This window comes from Sinocyclocheilus rhinocerous, unplaced genomic scaffold (assembly GCF_001515625.1).
Source record: "Sinocyclocheilus rhinocerous isolate Xijiao unplaced genomic scaffold, SAMN03320098_v1.1 scaffold442, whole genome shotgun sequence".
Taxonomy (NCBI): Eukaryota; Metazoa; Chordata; class Actinopteri; order Cypriniformes; family Cyprinidae; genus Sinocyclocheilus; species Sinocyclocheilus rhinocerous.
Window position 1 is genome coordinate 85171 of NW_015641030.1, and position 12896 is coordinate 98066.

The 12896-nt window shown below is 37.6% G+C and overlaps 1 protein-coding gene across 1 annotated transcript in view; it reads right to left on the reverse strand.

The window, feature by feature from the left end:
- LOC107754210 (sickle tail protein homolog) overlaps window positions 1–9814 on the reverse strand; it is a gene marked incomplete at its 3' end in the record, with an annotated part of 94976 nt that extends 85162 nt beyond the window's left edge. Inside the window, exon 1 of the mRNA XM_016570581.1 lies at window positions 8943–9814. Coding sequence (XP_016426067.1) covers window positions 8943–9246 — 304 coding nt within the window. The remainder of the gene's footprint in view (window positions 1–8942) is intronic.
- Between the last annotated feature and the right edge of the window lie 3082 nt (window positions 9815–12896).

Sequence of the window (12896 nt, forward strand, 5' to 3'; positions counted from 1 at the left end):
GCGGGGCAGCCGCAGCTCTGACAACAAGTTTCTGTCCGCGTCTCCGCGTGTGTGCGCGAGTGCGTGTCTGTACTGTATTGCGTCTGTGAGAGAGAACGGGAGAAAGAAAGCGTGATTTCCGTACATAAAAAAGGTTGAAGACATGGAAATATTTTGTAATTTTTACCCTATTGTTTGTTATATTTATTTGCTCATGTCTTCTGGGGTTTTTCTTTTACTGTTATAGATATCCCATAGTATAACAAAAATATTATATATCTCTTCATTGTGTTTGGGCCCCCCCTGGACGAGCAAGCATAGGCACGTGCCTAGAATGCCTATGCATAAATCCGGCCCTGGGTCAGACTATAATATTTGATAAATAATAAGAAAATACTAAAATACTACTAAAATAACACTGTGTGTCTGGACTGAAAAGAGGATACACTACACAATATGTTTATCCAAACTAATTGCTTTTGAAGAAACATGACAAATGGGTAGAGTGGTTAGTAGTTCTGTCATTTACTCACTCAAACTGTCATTCCAAACCTGTATAACTTTCTTGCTTCTGTGGAACACAAAAGCAGTTTCATGAATGTCCCGTACTTTTTCGTACAATGAAAGTGGATGGGGACTGGAGCTGTCAAGGTCCAAAAAGGACAAAAAAAGCAGCATAAAAAATTATATATGAGGAACAGACTGAAATGTTATTACTCTTTGTTCCACAGAAGAAAGAATGACATGAGGGTGAATATATTTGAGGGTGAACTATCCCTTCAACACAACTTTCAGTGCAGTCAAGAGCACTTTTCTTCAAAAGCTTTATCAACCACTCAGACAAACTCCCAGAGGTCTCTATCTAATGAATGAGAATTTAAACACAGTTGCCCACGTTTTTATTGATTTCTGCTTAGGAGAGTTATCTCTGATGGACGCCTTAGGGACACTTGGACATACTCATGAAGAGGCACTTAACAAAAACTGTGACCACATATCTGTTAGCGTGTATGTCAGCCATGAAGTGCAGAGTTCTGCAGCAAGAACAACCCTCAGTGCATAACGTCTGCAGTCTTCACGCGTGATGAGCCTCAGGGCATGAATTCAGCTCAGAGGAATATAAACAGTAACAACAACAAAACCAGGTGTGTTAAATGGAGGTCTTCTCCTCCCCCTCTGTCTTTAGCTCTGTTTCTGACTCACATCACCGAGGACACTTTGTGACATCTAAACCATGAATCAACACAAACTAACTCAAATGTCAATATACTTGTGCAAACACACTCAACTTGTTGGTTCTTGCCTAGTTAGAAACCTAATTCAAAGTTTGTCTAAGGTGGGCATTGCTGAAAGGGTCTCTCATCCTTTTTTTCTCAAGATTGTTTTGCTCTCAAGTTTTGAGATCAAAGCAAAGCGTAATAATTCAAATTTGTAGAATACAAGCTTCTTGCTTTATTGCTTGACAAATTAGGGCCAGTTCACCAAAAAATGACAATGTTTATATCATATATTCATCCTTCTAAACTTTTTTCTTTTATTGAACACAAAGCAACATGTTTTGAAGAATGTTCATGCTGCTTTTTTCCATGCAAAGCATAAGCAGATATTCTGCTAAACATCTCCTTTTATGTTCCACAGAATAAAGAAAGTTAATGACCTAATTCAAAGTTTGACTAAAGTGGGCATTGTTGAAAGGGTCTCTCACTTCCTTTCAAAGATCTCTAGGTTCTAGTTACTGGCGACTTTGTCCTGTAAGCCATTTTTTTTTGCAGCCGCAGTGGCGATTAAGCAGCCTATGAGCTCAGCAGAAAGGATTCTGGAAAATTCCTGAAGTAAGGAAAAGTATCTAAGCGTTACTCCCTCTCCTGACATTAACTCTCCCTGAATGCTTTAAGAGACTAGAATATCTCACAACGCAGAATGATAAACCTTGCCTTTCATTCCCTCCCTCCCCTTTTCGATCCTTCCAAACAAACGGTGAACAATTACCAGATTCCATTTGCCATTAAGTTAAAGCACTCAGGCACTTTTCATTAGCTGAGCTGGTCGGTGACCTGTGGATCAACTTCTGCCCACATGAATTCAGTTTTTCACAAACAGAGCACTCCATCTGTCTGAAGGAATAATGGTCTGCTGGTTCAAGATTAATGGAGTGGCTTCCAAGCACAAAATACCTAATTTAAAAGAGTTATTTGGTTACAATAAATCTGGGACGAGCAAATAGTGTCCATGTCCCTCTGTGTCTGCTTTCTGTCTTTTGAGGGGGGGGTGGAAACCCTATTTTTTAAAAATAAGCCTTTTGCTTGGTTGCCTGACACTTTTGGACCAGTTCACCAAAAAATTACATTTTTTATTCTATATTCACCCTAATGTGGTTCCAAACATGTATGACTTTCTTTCTACCGTGGAGCACAAAACAAGATGTTTTAAAGAATGTTAATGCTGCACTTTTTGATGCAAAGAAAGCATAAGCAGACATTTTGCCCTGGTAATTATCCCTGGTAAAAATGCTAAACTGTTATTGATCTGAATGGCTCTTCAGGAACTTGCTGATACAGTGAGTTCTGCTAGAGTGTCCTGTCTTCAGTTTGCGCAATTCTGGATTAAGAGTGTCTCGCTTTTTAATCAGAAAGGATTAAGGGTTAATGAGCAGTGCTCATTAATCTAATCCCACTTGTAATTCTCTTTATAGTGCTTCCACTGGCTTCAGTCTCCATTGCAATGTATTAGATCCTGCTCTAGATTACAAAAACTCGTCCCTGTATGACACTTTTACCAAAAATCATGGGATGATTTGTTCATGATAGGAAGTTCATCCTAAAATCAAAATTCTGTCATTATTTACTCACTCTTTTCAAACCTGCATGACTGACTTTCTTCCGTAGAGCACAAAATATGTTCTATACAATGAAAACATACTCTAAAGTTCAAATGTTTGGGGTTAGTAAGATTTTTTTATGTTTTTGAAAGAAGCCTCCAATGCTCACCAAGGCTGCATTTTCAGTGTCACATGATCCTTCAGAAATCACTTTAATATGCTGCTCTGGAAACATTTCTTATCCGCAATGTTGAAAACAATTGTGCTGCTTAATATTTTTGTGGAAACTGTAATCCATTTCTTTCTTTTTTTTCAGGATTATTTTACAAATAGAAATTTTAAAAGAACAGCATTTATTTGAAATGAATTATTTTGTAACATTTTAAACATCTTTACAGTCACTTTTGTTTTTGAATGAGTAACTTCAAAACGGTCTTTCGAAATCATAAGATAGCTTTGTGTGAGGAACAGACTGAATTTTAAGTCAATAAATTAGTTCGATTTATCATTCGATGAAAAACAAAATGTCTCATTTTGTGTTCCAAAGAATAAAGTCATGCTGTTTTGAAACAATATGAGCCATAAAATGATGACAGAAAATGACTAAACATCTTAGTGAACACTTTCTCTTGATTTGAGTCATGCAATATAAAAAAAAGCCTAATTAAATGTCAAACTGCATTATTTTGGTATACTACACTAGCTATCCCATAAACCCCCAGTGAAATGTTTCTCATATCAGCAGATCGCAGATTGATATGGTAATCACATCAATCCGGGTGATCACTCATAGTCTAAGCAAGGAAAATCCAAACAGCAGAAGCTTGAGTACAGACCAGATAAACTTAGTTGAGATGAGGAGACTGTATCTCCCTCCCTCTCTGTCCTCTTTCTTTCCCATAACCTCTGTCTGGCTGAACCACGAGTAAGCAAGACCACCCAGCCATGAAATTTACTGACTGTGATACAGTTCTTTGTCCTGCTGCACCTGCTTGTGATAAACTTTCAAAGAGTGCTAACAGTAGATTAAACAAAAGACTGAACCATTTCACCTGCAGATAAACAGAAAACCCCCTTTAAGAAAGCCGCCTGCTGATAAACAAAACTCTCCCTTATCACTCTATCTGCCAGACATAAAACGGGCAAAGAAAAAAAAGTGAATGCATTTGTTTTCCAGATGTTTCTTTGAGGGCACGTTTTGGTAGAAAACATTAGTATCACATCACAGGTGATTATATTCTTGCGCTTGGATCTGTGAGGTTCTTTAAAGTGTTGTATTTATGTTACAGTGTAACTTACATATAGTGTCATTACAAACAGGTGGATGTACTTCTGCCCTTTAGGACACTTAACTCTTCATTGGCAACCAGATTTCTATGTTTAAATACTAATATATGAATAGCATTTATTTAATAAAAGAAACTTTAATTACAGGAAAATGCACTCTCGTCATCTCTCAAGTTGGGAATTGTATCACAATTCATCCATCCATTCATTTATTGTAGAACCATTCATCCATGTAGTGACCTGCCCTTGAACTCTAAGTCTAGAAAACATTAACTCTTAAATGGTCCATTTAAAGTAAGAATTTAAAGAGAGAGAATTTTTTTTTTTTTTTTGAAGAGCTCATTGGTGTAAACTTTTACAATGTTTACAGTTGGGCAGAACTGAGAGACAGTTTGGTCCAAAAATACGTTTCTGTTATTTTTTACTTTCTCTCATTCACTCTAGATGTAAACACAGGTTAGCTACTAGAATAATGTCCAAGTTATTAAGGGTTAATGAGCAGTGCTCATTAATCTAATCCCACTTGTAATTCTCTTTATAGTGCTTCCACTGGCTTCAGTCTCCATTGCAATGTATTAGATCCTGCTCTAGATTACAAAAACTCGTCCCTGTATGACACTTTTACCAAAAATCATGGGATGATTTGTTCATGATAGGAAGTTCATCCTAAAATCAAAATTCTGTCATTATTTACTCACTCTTTTCAAACCTGCATGACTGACTTTCTTCCGTAGAGCACAAAATATGTTCTATACAATGAAAACATACTCTAAAGTTCAAATGTTTGGGGTTAGTAAGATTTTTTTATGTTTTTGAAAGAAGCCTCCAATGCTCACCAAGGCTGCATTTTCAGTGTCACATGATCCTTCAGAAATCACTTTAATATGCTGCTCTGGAAACATTTCTTATCCGCAATGTTGAAAACAATTGTGCTGCTTAATATTTTTGTGGAAACTGTAATCCATTTCTTTCTTTTTTTTCAGGATTATTTTACAAATAGAAATTTTAAAAGAACAGCATTTATTTGAAATGAATTATTTTGTAACATTTTAAACATCTTTACAGTCACTTTTGTTTTTGAATGAGTAACTTCAAAACGGTCTTTCGAAATCATAAGATAGCTTTGTGTGAGGAACAGACTGAATTTTAAGTCAATAAATTAGTTCGATTTATCATTCGATGAAAAACAAAATGTCTCATTTTGTGTTCCAAAGAATAAAGTCATGCTGTTTTGAAACAATATGAGCCATAAAATGATGACAGAAAATGACTAAACATCTTAGTGAACACTTTCTCTTGATTTGAGTCATGCAATATAAAAAAAAGCCTAATTAAATGTCAAACTGCATTATTTTGGTATACTACACTAGCTATCCCATAAACCCCCAGTGAAATGTTTCTCATATCAGCAGATCGCAGATTGATATGGTAATCACATCAATCCGGGTGATCACTCATAGTCTAAGCAAGGAAAATCCAAACAGCAGAAGCTTGAGTACAGACCAGATAAACTTAGTTGAGATGAGGAGACTGTATCTCCCTCCCTCTCTGTCCTCTTTCTTTCCCATAACCTCTGTCTGGCTGAACCACGAGTAAGCAAGACCACCCAGCCATGAAATTTACTGACTGTGATACAGTTCTTTGTCCTGCTGCACCTGCTTGTGATAAACTTTCAAAGAGTGCTAACAGTAGATTAAACAAAAGACTGAACCATTTCACCTGCAGATAAACAGAAAACCCCCTTTAAGAAAGCCGCCTGCTGATAAACAAAACTCTCCCTTATCACTCTATCTGCCAGACATAAAACGGGCAAAGAAAAAAAAGTGAATGCATTTGTTTTCCAGATGTTTCTTTGAGGGCACGTTTTGGTAGAAAACATTAGTATCACATCACAGGTGATTATATTCTTGCGCTTGGATCTGTGAGGTTCTTTAAAGTGTTGTATTTATGTTACAGTGTAACTTACATATAGTGTCATTACAAACAGGTGGATGTACTTCTGCCCTTTAGGACACTTAACTCTTCATTGGCAACCAGATTTCTATGTTTAAATACTAATATATGAATAGCATTTATTTAATAAAAGAAACTTTAATTACAGGAAAATGCACTCTCGTCATCTCTCAAGTTGGGAATTGTATCACAATTCATCCATCCATTCATTTATTGTAGAACCATTCATCCATGTAGTGACCTGCCCTTGAACTCTAAGTCTAGAAAACATTAACTCTTAAATGGTCCATTTAAAGTAAGAATTTAAAGAGAGATTTTTTTTTTTTTTTGAAGAGCTCATTGGTGTAAACTTTTACAATGTTTACAGTTGGGCAGAACTGAGAGACAGTTTGGTCCAAAAATACGTTTCTGTTATTTTTTACTTTCTCTCATTCACTCTAGATGTAAACACAGGTTAGCTACTAGAATAATGTCCAAGTTATTCTTTTGGTTATAACAAAAGTGAATGGTTGAATGACTGTTATGCTTCAACAAAGGCCAAAAAAGTGCACTGGTACTAAAAGGACAAATATTGCATTAATTAGTCTATTGGTGGCTTTATAGAGCCATTTTTCATTATATTTATCAACCATGTGTCATAAAAGTAAGTGTTTTACGTTAACATTTTATATTAGCATTAATATCACCTGTATAAGGTTTGGCATACATGTAGTCCAGAGTCCATAATCATCAAAAAACTGTTTAACTCAAGTGTTAGAAATGTTGCCTTGGAAACTAACTGAACTAAAATTAAATAAAATAAGCTTAATAAAAATGACAAAAGCACAAAATAAAAATTACTAATGCCTAAACTAAAATTAAAATGAAAACTAAAATATATAAATTAAAGCTAATTATTAATAATAGCTAAATATTAATAATACCATAAATAACACTGGTTCAACTTTGAATTCAACATGGCTACTTGAGGCTTATACTAAATGTATGACATGGAAAATGAACCCAAACAATATTTAACAACTTAAATGTCTAATCTTTTCACAAACTATTGCATGGCTTCAGAAGACTGTTTATTTTTTAAAGCTTATTAAAATCATAGAGCATTAATCATATGGGCTATAGAGAAAAGAGTGCATGAATCATAATTTTTTGTCCTTTTTGTAGCCTTTTGGAGAGCTGTATTCATCGTCCATCCATCCATCCATGAAAAAGAGCCATGTGAAAAACTGTGAAAAGTTTCTGTGTCAAGTGTTAATGATTCACCTTGAAAATGTTTCAAACATATGCCTGTGACTATATGCCTCTTCTATGCCTTTAAAACGATGGAACCTGGATCCTAGTCCTTTTTACTGCCATAGTAGATACTAGATGGAAAGAATAGAAGCAAACGGATAAACTACTCAAAAATGACAGAAACCAGATTTTACAGAGGCTCATCACACATTACTGAACAAATGAATGACAAATACGAGTGACACACTCATTTCTATGCGTGCATGTGTGTGCTCGTCAGAATGAATAACTAAAGGAGGGATGTTAACCTCAAGAACGTCCTGTCCTTAATATCATCACAGTCTAAATCCCCACCTAGGGGTGTCCCGTTCCTGCAATTTCACTGAGCAGGCATTTAATCATTTAACATTGAGGGATGTGACTGACAAGCATCAGAAGGCCGCTGAGGTGACAGGATTTGGGTCTTCATCACCACTTTAGAGCAACTTTGAGTTGACACGGTGCTCTTCAACCAAAACCAGCAGGATTAAAACCCACTTGGGCGGAATGTGATAAAGAGGTGCCTAATCACACACACAAACTGGCATTAATCTGCACCCCGCTGTGCAGGAATGGGGAGGCAATGTGATGGTGAGCCCATGTGTGTGTGTATTTTTGTGTGAGGAATGCAGCAAAAATCAACCCAGCTGCCGATCTAATCCCACAAAACCCATTGTCATATAGGAATAAATATAAAGCCTGCACCGAACATTTTTAGCGTAATACCATATGCAGTTCACTTACATTCAGATACTCCAAACCAAACAAGCTAATCTTCTTAATACCCTAAATGCACATAAAACCTATGCAAACAAAACCGTATTTTCCATTTTTACTCACACCCATACTCCACATGGATACTTCAACATTTCACCAAATATAATCATAATGACAAATATCAATGTTTACATTTAAAACTAAATATCCACTTTAGACTTTTCAACTTATGGCTAAAATCACAAAGAAGACAAACAATGTGTCACTTGTAACGTGTCACACCGCTAGAAGGTCTAAAACCTTGAGTGGGACAGAAAAAATAACATTTCTTCAGCAATAAGAATAAAAGGAGAGCAAATAGAGAAGTATTTTGCTTCTGATTTGTCTAGATCTCGACAAAGTCTCAAACAGTGCTATCATAAACAAGTCTGCTATCATATGCCCGAGTTTTCCCAAGATCACGATTTGTAGTCATACTGTACGTAAACGTCATGCCATTTATTTATATTTTCAAAACTTTTAAGTAGGGCTACATATTCAACTAATCTGCTGATTATATCTTAGATTAATCAATTAATCAGATTTTAAAAGCCAGCTTTTAATTTTGGTATTGTATTTGAAGTTATTCTTCATAAACTATACTATATACTATACATTTTGTACAAAAAAGGGGGGAAAATTATTAATGATTTAATTGATTAGTTGTTGTGGGTCTACTCAGAAATTTTTTTTTTAAAGAAAAATCAAAAAGAAAGAGCAAGTTCTCAGCAATAACATTTTCCTCCTAGAATTTATTCATTCAAATAATGAAAACATGAAATGTTTGAGAAACAAATATCAAAAGTGTCCAAACATCAGAGGTCAAATATAAAAAGTGCAGTTTTTGGGTATCCACCTTTAATTATCGATTACTTACTGGGTTGTGTGATTTGTTGCTGGGTTATGGTTGTGGAAGACCCTTTAGGTGGACTGATTCTGCTCCTTGGTTGGCCCATCTCCTCCTCTTCCTTTATATTAGTGTTTTGCTGGCTTTGCGAATGTGTCGTTCCATTGATCGGTGGCCTCTGGCCAGGTATATTGCCCTCACTTCCTGTCTGCATTACTTTCTCCCCCATGCCGTGCATTCTGGGTCGGCCAGCAGGTGTATCCCGACGAGGCGAGGGGAGCTTGGAGCCAGGACCCACCGAGGATGGGCGAGCAAGTCGTGAAGGTTTAGACATAGTGTAGAAATGCTGGGATTCCAATCAAGTCAGTTCATCAGTCACTCACTTGGTATTCCATTTGAGTTGTCCAATCAAATCACACTAGTAGAATATCCAAAGCTGTGTTCCACAGGTGTCCAAAGGTGTCCTGGATTTCCACCGTATTCCGCAGAGAACGAATTGCACCGTCTCTGTCTTACTCTCCCTCCTTCTATCTCATCTCTCTTCCTTCCTGTCCCTCTGTGTCTTTACTCACCGAACGAGTCCAGACGAGTGCAGGTAGAAGAACCAGACGGCGGGAGAGACGGAGGACGAGGAGGAACGAGGGGGAAGGGGTTAATCACCACCTTTCCAAACGGAGCCTCCAGCATTCCGAAGTTGTATGCGTGTGCGCCTCGGGATGACTGACAGGGGGACAAACGGAGATAAGCAGGCTGTTCCCATGTATCAGCGCATTCCAACAGACAGTCTCAATCTCTCTCTCGTTCTGCCCTCCTAAACTCCAACTCTCCTTCTCTCGCTCTCCCCACCTTCTTTTTCATCTCGTCTAGATGCTCTCAGCTTGGAAAGGCAGAAAAAGTCTCAATGCTTGGAAGTAAAAAAGGAAAAGAATGAAAAGGGAGGAGAAAAGGTCTTCTGTTGCTGTCACAGCTGTGTATACTGATCCACATGTGACTCTCTCTCTCTCTATCCACTGCTCTTTCAGTCTCCAGTTTACCAGGCTAGAAGACCATCGCTGCGGTGCGTGCAGTAGAAAATGACACACATATACACACACACATGCTTGGATATTTCTGGAGAATTACAAAGCGGCAGAAAGGAAAGCGGGTTTACACTAGCATAGCTGGTACTTGAGCTCTGCAGTTGGAGTGTGTTTGTGTGTGTATCAAAGCAAGGCATTTTGGAAGCTTTACTTTGGGCTCAAAAGAGTTGGAAGTGGAGGAAAAATCCTGTTTGCTGTTGTCAAAACAAGCACGAAACACACTTGAAGAAAGTTTGCACAACTAAATATAAAAAAGAGAGTGACAGAATAATTTGCATTTCATTATGACGGTAAAATATATAAGGGATTTCAATCATGATTTTATGTTTTAAAAAATGAATCCTAAAACTTTACTTTTTTTAAATTATTATTTTTAGGTTTCTTTCTAAAAAATAGTTTTTTAGGGATAGGCATATAACATTGTCTTACAGCAGTGGTTCCCAACCCTGGTCCTGGAGGCACCCCAACACTGCATGTTTTGCATGTCTCCTTAATCAAACACACCTGATTCAGATCATCAGCTCATTAGTAGAGACTCCAAGACCTGAAATTGGTGTGTCAGAGAAAGGAGACATGCAAAATGTGCAGTGTTGGGGTGCCTCCAGGACCAGGGTTGGGAACCACTGTCTTACAGAATAACAGTCAGAGTAGTTTTTACCCAGGGTGTTACCTAGAGTAAATAAAAATCTGATTCTTGACATCTCAATTTATCATAAACAATAAATGTAACAATTTACTATAAAAACACACACTATATATCCTGAGTATGAGTCAGAAAGCTTTTGAATAGATAACCTACTAACCCAAAAGCCCGTGCCTCTCTCCACTGCTTCCGTGATTCCATTTCACAGAAAAGCCCGGATCAAACCATCCAGTGGCGGGATATTTACCTTTGGATTTCATACCGAGGGAGTTTGGAGGAAAAAAAAAAAGTCCCAAAGGAGCAGATTTGGCTGCCACACAATCCATAAAAAACATACATACAAATCTAGACAAGAGATTTAAATGTAGAATATTTCACCACTGGATTAAACCCCCGCTGACATGGCTTCAAACCATTTGGCCATCTGGACAAACCATACATCAATCATTTCAACATGAGGAAGTGATCATATTCGATCTATGTAGCGGGTGTGTTGGTGGAGTGAGAACTGACCTATTTCAGAAGCAACAAACAGATATATGAAAAATTACTTTGTTCAAAATTCATCTAATTTCACCAAAATGGACATTCCTTGCAGTTTTCTCAAGTATATATGCATATCAATGCAGGGAAAACCATACTAGCATATCATGGCAGACTTTTGACCTACATTTCTTCTCTGCTAAAACCTAATGACCTTTGGCCATGCTATACACAAAACAGATGGACCCATTTTACAGATTCAACCCTGCAATATGCAGATGTTGTGAGCATACATATGTGTGGTATGCATGTGTTCCTCAGTCAGTGAGTGTGCATATGTATTGTGTGTGTTTTGGGGTAATTTAAAAGCCCTCTAATAATACACTATATATTTGGCAGCCTCGTGGCTCCACCCTGTAAGAACTCCATTCACTGTTATAGCTCAATGTAAGCTATATTTAACTCTCTAAATAATATACAACCTATGAGACTGCTATGAGATTTCTCATTCATCTTACCCTGGTACTTTAAATTAGAATAATTTCTGCTAATAAGTTCTTAACAATGAGTCTTTTTCATGAAACAAGCAAAATGCAACTGTGTATAAATTATATATTATTATTTAGGTTACACTTTATTTTAAGGTGTCCTTATTACAATGTAGCTATACATTTAAGTACTGAGTAATATTAATTAACTAAATGTACATACTATATGGTTAGGGTTTGAATTAGGGTTTGGCTTAGGGTTATTTGCATGTAATTATGCATAATTAATTGTTATTATAATAGTAAGTCCATGTGTAACAAGGACACCTTAAAATAAAGTGTTACCATTATCTATTACATCTATTTTAATTACATTATATGCTATATAACGTAATATAACATATATATATATTTATGTTAATTTATTTATTTTAATATTTAATATGGTCAGGCCTGTGTTCCTGTCTCTTGTGTTTTGTTCCCCAAGTTCTAGTTCTCCCTCGTGTTTCCTTATGCTCATATTTGATTTGGTTTCCTGTTCTCGTTGTCTCATTATTAGTTGATTCCTCGCACCTGTCTGTCCCTCGTTAAGTTTAGTATAAATGTGTAGTCTGCCTCATGTTTCATTGTCGAGTCTAAACGTCATTCCATGTGTGTCTCCTGCGCTCCCTATGTTAGTGGTCCTTTTCTTTTGGTTTGTTTATTAAAAGTCAAGTTTTGAAAGTCATCTCCTCGTCTCCTCGTTTCCCTCCTACGCACCGTGATAGAAGACTTGACCTCAAAAAGATGACTGAAGCTGAGGACGCGCTGTGGGGTTTGCGGCAGGGCGGTCTGAGGTTGGAGCGATATGTGGAGGGTTTTCTCGAGCTCTCTAACCAGGTGAGCTGGCACAACGCCGCTCTAGGTGCGTGCTTCCTGCTAAGGTTGGATGACGAGATAATCCGCTGCGATCTTCTGACGTGTGATTTTTCCCCTGATCGAGCTGATTAATCTCGTGCAGTTCTTAAATGGTTCTGATTTCGAAGTGGAAGAAGTAAAGAAACTTCCTAAGCCTCGTCATCTAACTCCCGCTGGAATGCGCCGCGTCTCCCCAGCTCACCCCACGCCGAGAACCTCCACATACCTCTCCAACGGCTCCTACCGCCTGCCCAACCCCAAATTCCCCACTGTCCTCCGAAGCTCCACCGTGGTCCTCAGCCCAGGAGCGCCGGCTGCTCGGAAGTCAAGATGGCCGGCCTCTCAACAGATAAGCTCACCAGCCGCGCCGTTGTCATGTCCGCCGGCCGCGGCT